The 20,369-nt window shown below is 42.9% G+C and overlaps 1 protein-coding gene and 1 non-coding gene across 2 annotated transcripts; one reads left to right on the top strand and one right to left on the bottom strand.

The window, feature by feature from the left end:
* Positions 1-376: 376 nt before the first annotated feature.
* LOC114914710 (small nucleolar RNA R71) lies at positions 377-483 on the bottom strand. The gene has a single exon (XR_003802323.1). It is a non-coding gene; the product is annotated as a small nucleolar RNA R71 (small nucleolar RNA).
* Positions 484-541: 58 nt separating this feature from the next.
* Positions 542-4,141, top strand: LOC114914702 (uncharacterized). Its single transcript, XM_073246400.1, is given in 5 exon segments — positions 542-866; positions 1,764-2,480; positions 2,483-3,276; positions 3,445-3,993; positions 4,103-4,141. Coding segments are annotated over 5 exon segments (2,424 nt in total).
* Positions 4,142-20,369: the final 16,228 nt, after the last annotated feature.

Raw genomic sequence — 20,369 nt, 5'->3', positions numbered from 1 at the left:
AGCAATGCAGTGCTCATTAAATGACTATATCATACCATCGGTAGCTGATGCAACCGCGAGCATTAGGAGACCACCTATGCGAGCAAACAACTTAGAAATAAAACCGACGATGATTCAAATGATTTAAGCTACTGTCCAATTTAGTGGATATGTTTAAGATGATCTGAATGCCCATATTTCAAATTTTCTAGAACTTTGTGATACATTTAAAATTAATGGGGTGTCGGATGATGCTATTAGATTGAGATTATTTCCTTTTTCTTTGCGTGATAAAGCTAAAAGTTGGCTACATTCTCTTCCTGCAGGTTCTATCACTACATGGGATGCTCTAGCCCAAAAATTTTTGGCTAAGTATTTTCCACCTTCCAAGACTACAAAGATGTGCAATGATATCACTTCTTTTGTGCAGATAGTGATGGAATCACTATTTGAGGCTTAGGAGCATTTTAAAGAGCTACTAAGGAGATGTCCACATCATCAACTTTCCATTTGGCTTTAGGTACAAACTTTTTATAATGATTTATCTCTAACTAATCGTTCTATGATTGATGCAGCTACAGGAGGTACCATTAATCAAAAAACAGAGGAAGAAGCTTTTGATTTGATTGATGAGATGGCATCAAATAGCTATCAGTGGCAAACAAACCGTATGATGCCAAGAAGACCAGTAGCCGTGCACGGAGTAGATAGCATTCCAGCTTTATCAGTTGAGATTGCAGCTCTTCAGGCTGAATTCAACAACATGAAGGGTGTAGCTATGCATATGCAAAGCATCACTTGTGAGCTATGTGGAGGAGGACACGATACAAGCGATTGCCAGATAGGTAATCCTTTTGCTAAAGCCCGGGATACAGATAACTATGTTGGTAATTTTTTCAAGTAGCAACAGAACAATCCTTACTCCAACACTTATAATCCAAGATGGAGGCAGCATCCAAACTTCTCGTGGAGCAATAAAACTGTAGCACAACAACCACCCCCAGGATTTTAAGTACCTACGAAGAAGCCTGACATAGAAGAACTGATGGTTAAATTCATGCAAAACTAAGAAGCTATCCTGAAAAATCTAGAAACCAAGCTCAGACAAGACCAAGAAGCAGCTATTCGAAACTTGGAGACCAAGCTCAGGTAGGACCAAGCAGCATCGATTCGAAACTTGAAAATACAAGTAGGTCAAATGGCCAAGATGATCTCCGGGAGACCACAAGGATCTTTGCCTAGCAACACAGAGACCAATCCAAGAGAGCAACTCAATGCAATCACATTGAGAAGTGGTAAAGAGTTGCAGGAGCCACACCAGAAGGAGGAGACTGAAGAGGAAATAATAAACAAGGAGCCGACAAATAATATGAAACAGCCAATAGAAGTCCATCAGTCGCCTAAACAACTAGTAGATGGGTGATCTCTGGGAATAAAGTTAACTAATCCAAATGTGAAGCCCTATGTGCCGCCACTACCATTCCCTGAAAGGCAGATACAGCATTCAGATAAGCAGTTCTCAAATTTTTTCAATATCTTAAAGAATTTACATATTAATATTCCTTTTGTGGATGCTATTACTCAAATGCCTACGTATGCCAAGTTTCTCAAAGAAATCTTGACCAATAAAAAGAAATTAAAGGAGTATGAGATCATAAACTTGAATGAAGAATGCTCAGAAATACTTCAAAACAAATTGCCACAGAAATTAAAAGATCCAGGGAGTTTCACTATCCCTTGCATTATTGGTGATTGTAGTTTTGATAAGGTTTTATGTGATTTAGGAGCAAGTATTAATCTCATGCCATTTTCTATTTTTAGGAAGTTGGGATTAGGAGAACCAAAGCCCACCACCATCACTCTTCAACTAGTCCATAGGTCCATCAAATATCCAAGGGGTATAGTGGAGGATGTCTTGGTAAAGGTAAACAAGTTTATTTTCTTTGTTAATTTCATTGTTCTTGACATGGAAGAAGATTATGATGTACCCCTTATCTTAGGGAGACCCTTTATAGCTACTGGAGGGGCATTAATAGATGTTCAACAAGGGAAATTAATTCTTAGAGTCCAAGAAGACCAAGTTACCTTTAATGTTTTTAAGGCTATTAAACATCCTAACGATAGTCAAACTTGTTTTCGGATTGATGATATTGATGAATTGGTTCATGAGTTTTTCATAGAGAACAGGTTTGAGGACCCTATAGAGGCTTGCATTGTCCAATCAAAAGAGGGTTCGGCTGAAAATGAAAGGCAATTGGAGTGCTTAAGATTGTTGGAGGCTAGGTCATATATCCCACGAACATACAGACCACATTTTGAAGACTTGGAAAGATCATCTACTTTTCACCCAAAGCCATCAATTGAAGAGCCACCTACTCTTGAGCTTAAACCTCTTCCTTCTCATTTAAAATATGTCTTCCTAGAAGGCTCTTCACACTTACCTATTATTATTTCTTCTTCCTTGATAGGTTTGATGGAAGAGAAGCTATTGAGAGTATTAAAAATCACAAGAGGGCATTTGGATGGACCATAGCAGATATTAATAGAATTAGTCCCTCAGTTTGTATGCATAAAATTCTCATGGAGGATAACTATGAGCCTACGATCCAACCCCAAAGGAGACTCAACCCAAGTATGCAAGAAGTGGTCAAAAAGGAGGTAATCAAGCTACTAGATGCAGGTATTATTTATCCTATCTCAGATAGTTCTTGGGTGAGTCCTGTTCAAGTAGTCCCTAAGAAAGGTGGGATCACTGTAGTTCAAAATGATAATAATGAATTAATTCCTACTAGGACTGTGACTGGATGGAGAGTATGCATAGATTATAGAAAATTAAATGATGCAACTAGGAAAGATCACTACCCTCTCCCATTCATTGATCAGATGCTAGAGAGATTAGCTAGGCATGATTTTTATTATTTTCTAGATGGTTATAATCAAATTGCCATAGCACCTGAGGATCAAGAGAAAACTACTTTTATGTGTCCTTATGGTACATTTGCTTTTAAGAGAATGTCATTTGGTTTATGCAATGCACCAGCTATTTTTCAAAGATGTATGATGGCTATTTTCTATGATATGCTTGAGGATTTTCTAGAAATTTTTATGGATGATTTTTCTATTTTTGGGTCTACATTTGACAAATGCCTGCATAACTTATCTCTTGTTATACAAAGATGTGAGGATACTAATCTTGTTTTAAATTGGGAGAAGTGTCATTTGATGGTGCAGGAAGGCATAGTGCTAGGTCACAAGGTCTCATATAAAGAGATTGAAGTGGATAGAGCTAAGATTGAGGTAATTAAAAAATTACCTCCACCTACCTCAGTAAGAGCTGTCAGGAGTTTCTTGGGGCATGCTGGATTCTATCATCGATTTATAAAGGACTTCTCTCTTATTTCTAGATCTCTATCTAATTTATTGTGTAAAGATATTCCTTTCTATTTTTTTAAAGAGTGTTTGCAGGCATACAACACCCTCAAGGAGAAGCTTGTCACGGCACCTATTATAGTGGCACCAGATTGGTCCCTACCATTTGAATTGATGTGTGATGCTAGTAATACAGCTGTTGGAGCAGTACTTGGTCAGAAAAAGGACAAGATTTTTCAAGCTATTTACTATGCCAACCACACTTTGACAGAAGCTCAACAAAAATATGCAACCACAGAGAAGGAGCTCCTGACAGTAGTATTTGCTTTAGATAAATTTCATTCTTATCTTATACTATCTAAAGTTGTTGTATATATTGATCATGCATCTCTTAAATATCTCCTTGCCAAAAAAGATGCAAAACCCATATTGATCAGGTGGATTCTTTTACTACAAGAATATGATTTAGAGATCAAAGATAAGAAGGGTACAGAGAATGCTGTGGCTGACCACCTCTCCAAATTAGAAAATATCATGAAAAAGGAATTGGATATTTGTCCTATCAAGGAAGAGTTTCCAGATGAGCGCCTCTATACTATCATAGGTACAACATTCCTATGGTATGCCGATATTGTTAACTACCTGGTTGGTGAGGTTCTCCCTCTTAATCTTTCTTTTCAACAAAAGAAGAGGTTTTTATCCATTGTTAAATATTATTTTTGGGAAGAACCTTTCTTGTACAAGTGTTGTGCAGATCAGGTCATCAGGAGATGTGTTCCTGAGGAAGAGATGAAAAAAATTCTATACCATTGTCATGACCATGAGGCAGGAGGACATTTTGGCCCGACAAGGATAGCCTTTAAGGTTCTTCAATCAGGTTTTTATTGGCCCTCTTTATTTAAAGATGCTTATTCTTATGTCTCTTCATGTGATCGCTGTCAAAGAACTAAAAATCTTTCGTAGAGACATGAAATGCCTTTAAACAATATTTTAGTATCTGAAATTTTTGATGTTTGGAGTATTGACTTTATAGAACCTTTTCCTAGTTCTTTTTCAAATCAATATATACTCGTGGCTATTGATTATGTTTCAAAATGGGTGGAGGCAGTAGCTTTTCCAACTAATGATGCTATGGTAGTTGTCAAATTTTTGAAAAAGTATATTTTTACACGTTTTGGCACTCTTAGAGCAATAATTAGCGATGGGGACACTCACTTTTGTAATAAGCAATTTGAAAATCTTCTAAGCAAATATGGTGTCACTCATAAAGTAGCCACGCCTTATCATCCTCAAACAAGCGGTCAAGTAGAGGTGTCAAATAGGGAATTGAAAAGAATCTTAGAAAAGACCATAAGTGCATCTAGGAAAGATTGGTCATTGAAATTAGACAATGCATTGTGGGCATATAGGACTGCATATAAAACATCCATTGGTACATCCCCATATAGATTAGTCTTTAGTAAAGCATGTCATCTCCCTGTTGAGCTAGAGCATAAAGCATATTGGGCAATGAAAATTCTTAACTTTGATATGCAAGATGCAAGAAAGAATAGGTTAATGCAGCTCAACGAGATGGAAGAGTTTCGCCATGATGCTTATGAGAATGCCCGGATCTATAAAGAACGTACTAAAAAGTGGCATGATAAACATATTTTAAAGAGAGAATTTAATGAGGGCCAACAAGTTCTCTTGTATAGTTCATGACTTCATTTGTTCCTAGGAAAGTTAAAATCAAGATGGACAGGTCCTTATATAGTTACTAAGGTATTCCCGTATAGAGCAGTGGAGATCTCTTATGAGGCAAAAGGTACCTTTAAGGTTAATGGTCATAGGTTGAAACATTACTTAGATGGAAGTTTTAAGGGGGAGAAGGCACTCCTCCGATTGTAAGATCCAGCTTAAGAGCCCTATGAGTCAAGCTGATGACTATAAATCAGAACTACTAGATAGGTTGTCTCTTTCCCTTCTCTATTTTAGTTCAATTTTTTTTTTTGGTGAGTATATTTTTGCTCTTTGATCGCTTTGGTGTGTTTTCATTTTTGCAGAAAAAGCTCGTGCCAATTTGGGGTTACGCAGACTATATCACATCCGTTGGATGCATACCCACAAATAGGGAAGCTTTTGTTTATCTCTTCATTTATTTTTAACATTGAGGACAATGTTACTTTTAGATTGGGGGTGGTGAATTATTCTAATCATCAATTTGGCATGACTAAATAATAATAATAATAATAATAATAATAATAATAATAATAATAATAATAATAATAATAATAATAATAAAAGGTTAATTAAATATATATATAATAAAATAGAATTATAATAACACTGTCCTGAAGAAAAAGGAGATGGGTTGATGTTTTAAGTTTCAGATTTGTGTTTTCTTATTTCTTTTTGAACATCACTAATATGCGAATAAGAGTTGTTATGGATTTTGATGGAGAACCCATATTTGAGAAATTACATGATTCTCTTGTTAGTTTTATCTGATTCATAAATGATGGGACTTTTTGAGCACATATAACCATGATCTTATGAATTGACTGTTATTTAGTGACTGATTATGTGAACTCTATGATTATATTAGGATACTCTAAAACTTGTTTTATTACACTCGAGGTGAAATCCTAGACAATCTATTAACTTAGAAATGATTTAGGCATTCTTTGACACGCTTAAGCTAAAAAGCCTACCATAATACATTATCACTATTTACCCCATTGAGCCTTAATTAGAAAGAATGGACCTGTGCCAAAAGCATAGGGAAGACCACCATTCGCAAAAATCTAAACATTGGTCTCCCACTGAGTAATCGGGCCCCTTTGCCTAAATAAGTGTTATGGTTCACATCAAAAAGTGGGTAATGTGAAGATGTGATAAAAAAAAAAAAATAGGGGCTTTGTTATCTCTTTTGCCTTTGATTTTTCCTTACCCCTTCTTTGGCAACCAATACCATAACCACATTACAACCAATTAAAGACCTTTTGATCTAAATTAATTAGATTGTCTACATCAGTGGAGAGCTGTGAGAAGAGCAAGCATATGGAATGTCCACATTTACCCATGAGTTTGCATGATTATACCTAAATGCATGCAAGGAACTTGGGATTGGTTATTCACACACACACACCTCAGATTTTATGGTCAGATTTATTAACATTGGAATTATGAAATTTCATGGATAAATTCTATATATTCTCTTAAATCATATCTGTACACTATCTTTGAAGCATAGAAGTGAATATCAGATTGAAATTAAGATACATAAATATGATCTTATTTATTAGTTTCTCTTTTTCTTTTGCTCGAGGATGATCAAAGTTTAGATTGGGGGTATTTGATAAGATCATATTTGTTGGTGCAAAAATCTGCCGGCGTCGGAGAAGCTGGAGTCGAGGGAGTCGCGGTCGCCGTCGGGACCTGCAAAGAAAGTCTAAACCGGAGTTGGGGGTGCTCCAGCAAGACCCTCCGACGCTCAAGTCAGTTCTCTACCTCAACAAAAATGGAGTGCTCGAACAAAAATTTTAGCAAAATTTTGAGATAGAGATTAGAGCTTAGAGAATAACGTATCTGGGGGTCTCCTTTTTTATAGGCGGAGGGCGTAACAGATTGACAGCGACGTCTGTAACCACCTAGTAGTGGGCCATTCGGGGCCATGAGGAGTTTGTTACGGAGAGTAGTGGAGTGGAGTCGTGGCCATCACCGTGGCCTGCCGTGTGGAGCCTGTTGTGGAGAGTGGAGTGATGTCTGTTGTCGTGACTTGCCAGAGCATGATGGAGTTGCGTGAGATCCGTTATAGGAAGTGGAGCAGAGTCGCGGCCATTACTGTGGCCTGCTAGGGAGTCCAGGCCTGTCGGCCGAAGCTCGATTGGGGTGTTTAACGGAGAGGGGTAGCTCTCCGTTTGAGAGGAGCTTGGATATTGCTGGCGAGCTTCCTACCATTGGGTGCCTTGGGTGCTAGTACTGCAAGCGAAGGTCATCTGCTGTAGAAGCTCGGTCAGGGGCTTTCTGTGGATGAAGTTTAGTTCCATGCAGAATCCGTCAGAAAGTCGACCGACGGTGGATGTCGGATGGCGCTGGAGAGGTTCACCCGCTGGAGAGGTTCGGCTGCTGGAGCCCATGCGTCATGGGAGTTCATCCAGAATCTGTCTGCTACAGAAGTTTGGTCGGAGTCTGATTTCCGTAGAAGTCCGGATGGGGATCATTTGTTGAGGAAGCTCGACCGAAGCCTGCCTGCAATAGAAGTCCGGAAGGAATTCGTTCACAAGGGAAGCTCAGGTGGAGGCTTACAGTGAAAATCCAATGCGGACCGCTCGTAGTAGAAATTTGAAGTAGACCGCTTGTAGAAGAAGCTCGGAGTCCGGCCCTTGTAAGAATTCGGATGAGGTCTACCTGCAATGGGAGCTCAGGGCTGAAGTCTACCTGTAGCAGGAGTTCGGGGAAGAAGTCCGGCTCCCGTAGGAGCCCGGATGAAACCCAGAAGGCGGTCAACCGCCGTAGAAACTTGGATGGAGCCCGTCCGTCGTGGAGATCTACTGTTGGAAAAGTTCGGCCACTGACGAACCGACATAGCTCTAGAAGAAATTCAGATTGGAGTCAATCGAATCCTGTCGGAAAAGATCCGGAAGGGGTCCGACGGACGGTTGACCCTTGTAGGAGATCGACCGAAGATAGGATCCAGAGAGCACTAGGAGCAGCCTGATGGACAACCGAAGAAGCTTATCGTCGGAGAAGCCTGGAAGATGCGGCAGGAGTTCGTCTGTCGGCAGAACTTGGGAATGTTGCGGAAGCTCGATCGTCGGAGAGGTTTGGAGATATGCCACCCAAGGTTGGACGTCAGCAGAGTCCCGGGAGGGTCACTCCTGGTACGAACTTCGATCGGAGGGTATTTTATACCCAACACCAATCCTCCTACTTTCGAGTTCGAGTTTCGAATGATGGAAGTATAGAGAAATTTTCACAGCCGAAGTTGCCCTCTTGAATTCTGCACGCAACCGTCCTCAGATATCCTGGCATTTAATGCGTGCATGCCAGAGTCTTTTTCTAATTGGGGCGATTCAAAGAGACTTTTCGAAATTTCTGCTGGAGCACAGTCCCAAGTGCCACGCCATAATGGCCCCGCCAGCAGTCAACCGTACGCCACGGTGAGGGGGACACGTGGTGGGCACTGGTCGGCCTAGGGATATCCGCCGCCATGACTATGCCAGGCCCCGTTGGTTATTTAAACCCACTCCTTCCCTCTAGGGACTTCATTTCGCCTGAGAGTCCAGACAGCGCCTTTCTTCTACCTGAGAGTTCTGCCGCCCATCGGCGCCCTTTTCAACCCTAAGCATTCTTTGCATCAATCCTCGCCATCTCCACCAGCTCCCCGCCTACGTCGGGCCAATCTAGGTTGGTCCCAAAACTAGATTCCCAAAACTTCTCTTGTCATTGCCGTTGTTCCTTCCTCTTCTTGCTTTGTTTGTTCAGCTTCCGAGGGTTTATTCGCAATCTCTCCCGATCTTTCGAGATTTCCTTCTTTCTTTTCCCTTGCTGCAGGCACGGACGTAGGAGTTGTCCGGGCGGCCCTCACCGTCGACGTCCCTTAGGACGCCGAGCCTTCAGTCCTCCGAGCCCTTTCGAGGAGTTCTCCCACTGGGGCTTCTGCCCCAGAGGTTCGTCTCGAGGGGATGCTACGGATCGAGAGGAGTAGGAGAGGAGAAATAGTGGCCCACAAGTTCAGCGGCTGTCGAGCTGCCACTGAAGGCTCCCACAGCTTCGAAGGGGACTCGAGGGAGAATTCCTTCAACAATAAGGATTTAATAACAGAACTGGCCGGTGAGTGCATCTTGCCCAAGAATTTTGAAGTAGTTGAACGGGGCGACATTGGTCAAGGGGGTAGAGTTGCCGTCATAAGCTGTGGCGGGCTTCTTGACGTCTTCGGGGTCGAGGGACAAGAGGCGGTCGGTGCTGACGGTAGAATAGTAGAACTTATTGCGAGGGCGGTGGAAGTAGCACATGCTGACCTCGTCGAAGTACCTAGGATGGTAGTTGTCGAAGAGAACACGGTGGTGGTGCATGCCTCCGGCGTTACCGCGGCCTCCGGGGTACTTCCGATTCTTCTTGATGCAGGTCGTCATTGCCGCTGCCGCCGCCGCCGCCCCTTGAGTTCTATCCCCCCCTTTTCCTCCTAGAGTTAGGGTTTCAGCAATGGGGCGGAACGAGGCGGAGGGTGAGAGTCGATGGGTTCATCACATGTGCTGGAAAATACTGCTGAGAAAGATGGAACTGGAAGGAGAAGTCGAAAGCTTGAAGCGGTCTCTAATGTATTCTTTTCAGGTCTTGTAGTATTGTTCTTCTTTCCTTGGCCTTCAGGGCTTTGTAACATATACCTTGTTAATCGAAAATGAAAAGGAGATTTTTGTTACCTTGTCTGTACTTTGCATCAAATTGTCACCTGTCGAACTTCTTTTATTCATTATTGTTATTATTATTTTTTTTTTATCTCGTTCGATGTCGATGTTGTCTGGAGGTTCCTGGTCGTCGCCACGTTGGCTTGCTTTTCTTGTCATCTTTCTTCTTTGGCCTTAAGGGCTTTGTAATGCATACTTAGTTAATGACATGAAAAGGAAATTTTTTGTTACCTCTTTTACTCACGTGTTGAGTTGTCGTTTGCCGAACTTTTTTCGATTTTTGCCTTGCTCGATATCGATGTCATTCAAAAGTACCCAATCGTCGTTGCATTGTCCCATCCCTTTTGTTTATGGCCGTAGATTTGTCCGGGGCCACTCGAGTTTGATGCTTCCTTTCGGAGTTCGAGCTCGGGGGTCTAAACTTCTCGTCGCCCTGAGGAAGCCATCTTATCCTTGGCCTATGTTGAGAGCCCTCTTGGAGATTGGGGATTTTGATAAGAATCTCCATCCTCGCTGAGACGAGGTCCCCAGTATCTTTGATGTAATTTATTTTTCATTTGTCGCTGGTGTAGTTCGTCGCTTTTCTTTTTAACTTCTCACTTTTTTCTTTTTCTTTTCTCGAGTGAGGATTTTTCCTCTGCTCTTAGTGGGGTCGCGGGAGTGCGGAGGGGCCATCGAGAAGGTTTCTTTCTTCTTATCTGATCTTGAATGATCGGATCTTAGTTGGCGTCAGGACGAGGTTCTTCCCCTATTTCTGATGTAGTCGATTTCAGCTAAGGTTAGGACGAGGTTCTTCTTCTGTTCCTAACAAGGCTGTGGGGGCACATATGGACGTTGCAGGGCCTCTCCCCCCATCCGGTCTAAAGTTAACCAGGCCTTCGACTTTGCTCATGCTAGAGTGAGGTTCTCCTCCTATCCCTAACAGGGCTGTGGGGGCACGTATGGGCATTGCAGGGCCTCTCCCCCCATCCGATCTAAGGAGAACCGGACCTTCGACTTTGCTCATATTAGGGCGAGGTTCTCCTCCTATCCCTAACAGGGCTGTGGGGGCACATATGGGCATTGCAGGGCCTCTCCCCCCATCCGATCTAAGGAGAACCGGGCCTTCGACCTTGCTTATGTTAGGGTGAGGTTCTCCTCCTGTCCCTAATAGGGTTGTGGGGGCACATATGGGCATTGCAGGGCCTCTCCCCCCATCCGATCTAAGGAGAACTGGGCCTTCGACCTTGCTTATGTTAGGGTAAGGTTCTCCTCCTATCCCTAGCATGGCTGTGGGGGCACATAAGGGCATTGTAGGGCCTCTCCCCCCATCCGATCCAAGGAGAACCAGGCCTTCGACTGTGTCGAGATGAGGTTCTCCTCCTATTCCCGACACGGTTAGTTTCGATTGTCCTGTCGATATAAGCTCGTGCCAAGAGAGAAGACATGTGGATATAAAACTTTTATTTAAAGCAAAGTTATCGGTAATACATTCGTAAATTTTTCGAGCTCCACGGTCGTGGGAGGTCTGCTCCTCTGAGTTCTCTGAGGTAGTAAGTTTTGGGCCGGACTACCTCCTTGACTTCGTACGGGCCTTCCCAGTTTGGAGCAAGCTTCCCTTGATCCTGAGGTTGCGAGACAGTGGCTCGTCGAAGCACTAGGTCTCCTGCTCTAAAGACTTTATTTTTGATCCGGGAGTTGTAGTAGCGGGTGACTTTCTGTCTGTAAGCTGTCATCCGAACTTGAGTTGCCTCTCACTTTTCTTCTAACAAATCGAGGTTGGCTTTGAGACCCTACAAATTGTGATGCTCATTGAATGCCATGATTCGTGCTGACGGGAGTTTGAGCTCAATTGGGATAACAGCCTCCATTTCGAAGGCTAGAGCAAAGGGGGTCTCCCCCGTGGGCAGTCTTTGGATAGTTCGGTATGCCCACAACACATGATAAAGTTCGTCTGCCCAAATTTCCTTCGCTCTTTCGAGCCTTATCTTAATTCCTTGCAGCAGAGTTCTGTTGGTCACTTCAGTTTCGCTGTTGGCCTGAGGATGGGCTACTGATGTGAAGTTGTGGGAGATGTTTAAGTCCTCACAAAATCCAACAAACCTCGCTCCCATAAATTATCGCCCATTATCAGTAATTAGGGTTCTTGGTAGGCCGAACCTGCAAACGATTGACTGCCAGATGAATTCTTGCACTTTAGCTTCTGTGATTTTTGCCAACGGTTCGGCTTCAACCCACTTGGTGAAATAGTCAATTGCTACCAGGAGGAACTTCCTCTGCCCTGACGCCACGAAAAAAGGTCCAAAGATATCCATTCCCCATTGCGCGAACGGCCATGGGGTGCTCAAGGGTGTAAGTTCGGAGGCAGGCTGTCTCTGAATGTTAGCATATCTCTGACATCGGTCACACTTTCTGACGTATTCAATGGAGTTGCAATACATTGTTGGCCAGTAATACCCTTGGTGGAGCAACTTGTGGGATAAGGATCTAGCCCCCAGATGGCTTCCGCAGATTCCTTCGTGCACCTCCCATAAGGCGTAGTCAGCTTTCGAAGATCGAAGATATTTTAAAAGGGGCAAAGAGTATGACCTCTTGTACAATTTGTCCTCATAAAGGATATATCAGGAGGCTTGATTTCTGAGCTTCCGAGCTTCTTTTGCATCATGAGAGAGAACCCCGTCTCTAAGATATGCCACCAGTGGGTCGATCCAACTGGGTTCATGGCCAATTTCCATCACGGGCCGTGATTATTCCATACTTGAGTACTTCAGAACTTCAAAGAGAACTTCCTTGGGTAGTTCAGCTGGAGCCAGCGTAGCCAACTTGGAGAGGAGATCGGCCCTGGTATTTTTTGTTCTTGGAATCTGCCTGATGTTGAAGCTACTAAAGGCGGGGATGATCTCCTTTACCTTTTCAAGATATTTGGCCATGCTATCCTCCCGTGCTTCGTAGTTTCCGCTGACTTGTCCCACTACCAATTGGGAGTCGCTGTAAATTTGGAGCCGATCTACTCCTAATTCTTTGGCGATTTTCAATCTTGCGATCAGAGCTTCATATTCCGCTTCATTGTTCGTTGCGGGGAACTCGAAGTGCAGTGCGTACTCCACGACGATCCCCTCCGAACTGATCAAGATCAGGCCCGCACTTGCACCCGACATGGTGGAGGATCCGTCCACATAGAGGACCCAAAAGCAATCAGGGAGGTTTGTTTCTTCTTCACAGGAGTTCGGTCGGGACTTCAGGTCGTCAGTTTCACCTTGTTCAGGTTCGGCCTCCTCCGAGATAGTGCATTCCACTATAAAGTCTGCCAATATCTGGGCTTTTACTGTCGGCCGAGGTTGATAGTTGATGTTGAATTCTGTGAGCTCGATCACCCATTTCGCTATCCTTCCGGAAGCATCCGTCCGGTGTAGAATCGCCTTAATCGGCTGGTCAGTGAGTAACGTTATGGTGTGCCCTTGAAAGTAAGGTTGGAGCCTCCGAGCTGCAATCAACAGGGCGTAAGTTAGTTTCTCTAATTTAGTATACCTGATTTCAGTGTCTCTCAATGTGCGACTGATGTAGTAGATCGACCATTGAATTTTTGTTTCTTCCTTAACAAGAACTGCTGCGAGAGCCATAGGGGAGACCGCCAGGTACAAGAACAACTCCTCCCCGGGCTCGGGCTTCGCCAATAGTGGAGGTGAGCCGAGGTAGTTCTTTAGTTCTTCGAATGCCTGTTGACATTCAGTGGTCCAACATAAGTTCTTCGACTGCTTGAGGGTTTGAAAGAAGGGTAAGCACCGTTCGGCCGATCTCGCAACGAAGTGATTCAGGGCTGCCACCCTCCCTGTAAGGCACTAAACTTCTTTTATCGACTTCGGGGTGGCCATCTCTTGGATGGCGTGAATCTTCTCCGGATTGGCTTCAATCCTGCGCCCCGATATCATGAAGCCCAGGAATTTTTCTGAGGTCACTCCGAAAGCACACTTAGGTGGGTTCAGTTTCATTTTATATTTTTGGAGGGTGCCGAAGGTCTCCTCGAGGTCGGCGATGTGGTTCATTGAAGATTTACTTTTCACAAGAATGTCATCCACGTAGACCTCCATGTTGCGGCCGATCTGCTTTTTGAAGATTTTGTTCACCAGCCGCTGATAGGTCGCACCTGCATTTTTTAGGCCAAAAGGCATGACCCTGTAATAGTAAAGACCACGGTTAGTAATGAAAGCAGTCTTTTCTTCATCTTTTGGTGCCATTCTGATTTGATTATAGCCGGAGAATGCATCCATGAAGGTGAGAAGCTCATGGCCCAAGGTTGCATCCACCAGTTGATCGATTCTGGGCAGAGGGTAGCTGTCCTTTGGGCAGACTTTATTCAATTTTTTGAAATCTATACACATCCTCCACTTGCCGTTTGCCTTTTTGACGAGGACAACATTGAAAATCCAGTCAAGATAGTTGACTTCTCTAATGAATCCGACCTTCAGAAGTTTATCCACTTCCTCGGCTATCGCCTTTTGCCTTTCCGATGCATGACCTCAAATTTTTTCTTTCATCGGCCGATGCTTTAGATCAATGACCAGACAATGTTCCATGACCTCTGCGTCGATCCCCGGCATGTCCGCTGGAACCCAAGCGAAAACATCTGCATTCTTTTGTAGGAAATCAATGAGCTGCGCCCGCACCTCTTCCCCCAGGTTGGAGCCAATCTTCACCACATGCTCTTTATTCCCATCATTCAAAGGAATCGAAACAAGATCTTCAATTGGCCTGCCCCTTTCCTCAGTCAGGTCATCGCGGGCGTCCAATCCATCAACCGGACAGAGGTCAGATCGGTCACTTCTTTGCAAGGCTATGCTGTAGCAGTGTCTTGCCAAGGCTTGATCCCCTTTGACCTCTCCAACCCCCTGGCCCATAGAAAACTTCAACTTTAAATGGTAGGTCGACACCACAGCTCGAAGGGCATTAAGGCCGGGCCGGCCGAGTATTGCGTTATAGGCGGACGGCACCTTTACCACCAGGAAGTCCACCCGCACCCTGGACTGTTTTGAAAATTGGCCTGCAACCACAGTCAGGGTTATCATTCCTTCCATGGACATGGCATCACCCGTGAACCCTACCAATGGGGAGTTCACCGGCCCTAAATGATCATCCAGAATGGATATTTTCGAGAATGCATCGTAGAATAAAATGTCGGCCGAACTTCCATTATCGACAAGAATGCGGCGCACATCGTAATTAGCTATATTTAAAGAAACTACAACCGCATCGTTCTGAGGAAATTGAACTCCTCGAGCATCTTCCTTAGTAAAGGTTATGGATTCCTCAATCCTTTGTCACTTGGGAGGTCCGGCCAATACACCGGTTGTTCTCCGTCGGGATTTTCCTGAGATGGTGTTGGTGAAGCCGGTCGTAGGCCGATTATCGGGCTGCTCCATGCCGACTGCCGTCGTCAGAGGAAGAGGAGCCTGGGAATCCGGAGATGAGGTCGGGGCTTGCAGAGCTCGCTGAGGTCTGGCTGCGGGGGCCATTGACCACCCGGTGGATGCCCTTCGGGGAGGCATCAGGTGGAGATCAGGCAGGCAACCGGAGGAGGAGATGTCGAAGAAGATGACCGGAGGTGGTCCCGTTGAGCATTCCTTTAAGAACAAGGGTACTGCGAAGACATGGAACCCCTTCCTCTAGCGCCAATCCTGTTGGTGTAAAAATCCACCAGCATCGAAGAAGCTGGAGTCGAGGGAGTCACGATCGCCACCGGAACCTGCAAAGAAAGTCTAAACTGGAGTTGGGGGTGCTCTGGCAAGACCCTCCGATGCTCAAGTCAGTTCTCTGCCTCAACAAGAATGGAGTGCTCGAACGAAAATTTTAACAGAGTTTTGAGATAGAGATTAGAGCTTAAGGAATAACATATCTGGAGGTCCCCTTTTTTATAGGCGGAGGGTGTAACAGATTGACAGCGACGTCTGTAACCGCCTGGTAGTGGACCGTTCGGGGGCATGAGGAGTTTGTTATGGAGAGTAGTGGAGTGGAGTCGTGGCCATCGCCGTGGCCTGCCGCGTGGAGCCTGTTGTGGAGAGTGAAATGATGTCCATTGTCGTGACTTGCCAGAGCATGATGGAGCCGCGTGAGATCCGTTATAGGAAGTGGAGCAAAGTCGCGGTCATTACTGTGGCCTGCCAGGGAGTCCAGACCTGTCAGCCGAAGCTCGGTTGGGGTGTCTGACAGAGAGGGATAGCTCTCTGTCTGAGAGGAGCTCAAATATTACTGGCGAGCTTCCTACCGTTGGGTGCCTTGGGCGCTAGTACTGCAGGCGAAGGTCATCTGCTGTAGAAGCTTGGTCAGGGGCTTTCTGTGGATGAAGTTCAGTTCCACGCAGAATCCATCAGAAAGTCGACCGACGGTGGATGTCGGATGGCGTTGGAGAGGTTCACCCACTGGAGAGGTTCGACTACTGGAGCCCGTGCGTTGTGGGAGTTCATCCGAAATCTGTCTGCTACAGAAGTTTGGTCGGAGTCTGGTTCCCGTAGAAGTCCAGATGGAGATAATTTGTTGAGGAAGCTCGGCCGAAGCCTGCCTGCAATAGAAGTCCGGAAGGAATTCGTTCACAAGGGAAGCTCGGGTGGAGGCTTATAGTAGAAATCCAACGCGGACCGCTCGTAGTAGAAATTTGAAGTAGACCGCTTGTAGAAGAAGCTCAGAGTCCAGCCCCTGTAAGAATTCGGATGAGGTCTACATGCAATGGGAGCTCAGGGCTGAAGTCTACCTGCAGCAGGAGTTCGGGGAAGAAGTCTGGCTCCCATAGGAGCCCGGATGAAACCCAGAGGCGATCGACCGCTATAGAAACTTGGATGGAGTCCGTCCGTCGTGGAGATCTGCTGTTGGGAAAGTTCGGCCATTGGCGAACTGACGTAGCTCTGGAAGAAATTTGGATTGGAGTCAATCGAATCCTGTCGGAAAAGATCCGGAAGGGGTCCGGTGGATGGTTGACCCTTGTAGGAGATCGGCTGAAGGTAGGATCCAGAGAGCACTAGGAGCAGCCTGATGGACAACCGAAGAAGCTTATCGCCGGAGAAGCCCGGAAGATGTGGCAGGAGTTCATCCGTCGGCAAAACTTGGGAATATTGCGGAAGCTCGACCGTCGGAGTGGTTCGGAGATATGCCGCCCAAGGTTGGACGTCGGCAGAGTCCCGGAAGGATCACTCCTGGTACGAACTTCGGCCGGGGGGTATTTTATACCCAACAATATTTATACTACCTTTATTTATTAAATTTTGATTTATTTTCAATTTATGTTGCTGAAAATTTTAATTTAAAGTAAGCATATTAGAAAAATTATGGATCTATTTAATACAAAATGTTAATTCAATTTTTTTAAAAAAAAAATATATTCATGCAAATCAGCATCCAAAATTAAGCCAGCATCAATTTTTCTCAAAAGCATATCCCACAGCATCTTCACGCCAGTTTTTTTTATTCCTTTTTTTTATTTCTTTTAAAATCAGATAGTGCCATTCAGTGAAGGATGCTGCTGCACAATTTATATTGAACTCAAACTGCAATGAAATCAGAAACTGGATGGGTTCTTCGCATGCGATCACGGGCTGATCTGGTTCACCGTGTGATCAGGTCCCCTGCGCGTGAAATAAGAAAGCTGGCTGATTGGGTCTTTTACCGCAGGAAACAAAGGACGGATGGCTCAGGCTGATTGCAACCCCACGCGCGTGAAACAGAGCGCGCGCAAAAACAGAAACAATTTCCCCCTGCGCGTGAAACACTGATCAGCAAAGCAACAGCAACGGCTTGGGTCTTCACCGAGTCAAAATAAGGAAGGACGGCCTGGCTTCTTTCAAGCGGGAGGAAACAAATCTGGATTATTCAGCGTGGATTAGAGACAATGCGGTTTGGGTCTCTGAAAGAAAAGGAAAGAGAGGTAGGTTGAGGAATTGGAATCGGAGAGAAATTGGGAAGAGTGAAAAAAAAAAACAGGGCGCGGTGAGGTCTTTAAAAAGAGAGGAAGAGGGGGAATGCGGGGAAGACACTTTTCTGGCCTCTGTCTCTTACCTCTTGGATTCTTCTTCCACATCTCTTCTCGCCCAACAAAATGATGAAAACCAGATCTGTCGAAGAACAGATTGCTGGAAACAAGAGCTTTGAAGAACAGATTGCTGGAAACAAACTGCTCAAGATCTAGAGTGCTGAAAATCTGAATTGCTGAAGAAATAGGATTGCTGAAAATTCTGAGTTTGCTGTAAATCAGAGAACACTTCTTATTTTATTTTCTGTTTCTTTTCTTTTAGGCATGAACTAAGTTTTTCTTTTTTTTGCTAAGGCTATGGTGTAGCCACTTTATTGACACAATACTCAGTGTAATTGGATTTTAGATTTATTTTATCCATGAGGAATATGCAATCTACTCTTAATGCCTTTAGAATTTTGGCCATATTCTAATTGTTTTGTGGGACATAGATGATTCAGACCAAGTAATTCTATGTTAATGCTTCTTGATTTGCATATCGTGTGTCTGAATCGGAATAAGGTTCTTATGCATGCAGTAATTTTAGTACGCTTTGAACATCGCATGTTTTAATTAGAGGGTTTCATAAAAATTAATGCATTATTACTTATTTAAATTATGCCCGGATCAAGAGGTAATTAATAAGTAGTAATAGTTTTGTTATGCCTAGACCAAATGATAGTAAATATCATAGGAAACTCTGCTGTCACATGGAATAGAATCAATCTAGTTTACACAATTATCTGAATATTGTATTAATTAAGTTGGTGAACTAGATGCCTTAGCATGTTTCTATCATTGTTTTCAGCCCTAAAAACAACATCTTTTTAGCTTTCCTATGGTTTCTTGATTATTGCTTTATTTTCTTTATTTTCTTGAACAATATTCCTACAAATTGATCTTCTAAATAAAGTTAAGGGGAGTGCTTTTTGGTATTTGTTTTCCAATCCCTATGGGACGATATCTTACTCACACTTTATTACTTGATCGACTGGTGCACTTACCATAGCAATTAATTTATACGCATCATGAATCATAATCGATCTATGAATCTTATCTTCTTGATAAGATGATAGAGTCACCTTTTAAAGGAAATGATGAACGAGCCAGTGATATTCTGGGTCTAGTATATAGTGATGTATGTGGACCTATGAACACTAACATCAGAGAGAGATACAATTACTTCATTACATTTGCAGATGATTTATCTAGATATGAGTACGTCTATCTTATGAAACATTGAAAAATAAATGTCTTATATTTATAAGTGTCAATTACATGAGTTTGAAAGATTGCAAGAAAAATCCATCAAAATATAAATTTTGGTTGGCTTCTTGGGCATATTGAAAGATGATGAACTCTATAAATCAGGATAATAGTTTTAGGATTATGATGAGATCATACCTATGAGATCTAAAATCTTAAAAATCTTGATTTAGAATATTTCTAGTCATAGGAACATTGAGTAGGGAATCAATATTTCGGATAACTGGCACTTTCTATGTATGCTCAATGGAGAGGGTGGCTGATCTCATAGGCTACTTGTGTGAGATACTAATATAAGGATATCAGTGCTTATTAGAGAATGAGTTCATTAAATTGATTTAACTTAAAAAATATTTTATAGAATCAACTTACCCATCAAAAGATATTTTCTTGTAGTGGGAGTTGTGCATGTAATCCTTTGACCTGAGATTACAATAGAACTTTGTATACATGAATTTGTATTTTGGTTCATACTCATCATGACTTAGTTATATATGGGATGTTTTGGATATGGTAGATTGTGTATGAAGGTTATAAGTAGGACAATATGGGATCGATCACTCCTGGTAAGAGAAGATCGCATCCTACTTGCTCTAATCGACTGATGATTCAGAGAGTCTTTGATCAAAATAGGATGAAAATTAAATTTTTTTTTTAATATTTTATTAATCAAATTATCATTATAAGATTAAAAAAAATATAAATATAATATTAGATTTGATATGATTCTATATCCAGAGTCATATTCGGGATGCAGATTGATCGCAGGATCGAATTGTATAGTAACTTACACTGAAAGATATTTTTAATATTTTCATCAAAATTTTATATCTTTCGGATAGACATGATACATTACTATGCATCAATCTAGTCTTGTAGGTTTGATCGAATTAAAAAGTTGAATTTGAGTCAATTAGAAAGGATTATAATTACTAAAATTGAATTAGTACGATTGGACTTAAATTGATTAGATTGAATTCTAATCAAATCGGGTCAACTTGCATCTGGACCTATTGCTGGCTAGATGTGGAACCCAATAGGTCACATACAAAGAAAATTGATCAAGGATCTAATTAGATTAGATCATATTTGCAAGATAAACATGCTAGAACATGTTATGAACCCTAGCTCCTTGTTTCGAATCGGGTTTAAAATTAGTTCCAGATTGGGCTAATTAAATCTAATTAAACTCAAACCAATTTTAGGTTCAAATTGGGTTAATTCTTAGCTGATTGAGTCAAGATTGTTGGTGCATAAAATTAGGCATCCACATTCACAAAATATATATTTATTTTTTATCGGATGGAAGTGTTTGTTGGCGAGCGCAGAATTTAGATTGGCATCCCATGAGATGGGACACCCCTTCGTAGCTTATCTTTTTTTGTTTCATG

The sequence above is a fragment of the Elaeis guineensis genome, chromosome 12 (assembly GCF_000442705.2).
Source record: "Elaeis guineensis isolate ETL-2024a chromosome 12, EG11, whole genome shotgun sequence".
Classification (NCBI taxonomy): Eukaryota; Viridiplantae; Streptophyta; class Magnoliopsida; order Arecales; family Arecaceae; genus Elaeis; species Elaeis guineensis.
This window is presented reverse-complemented; position numbering and strand designations above follow the sequence as displayed.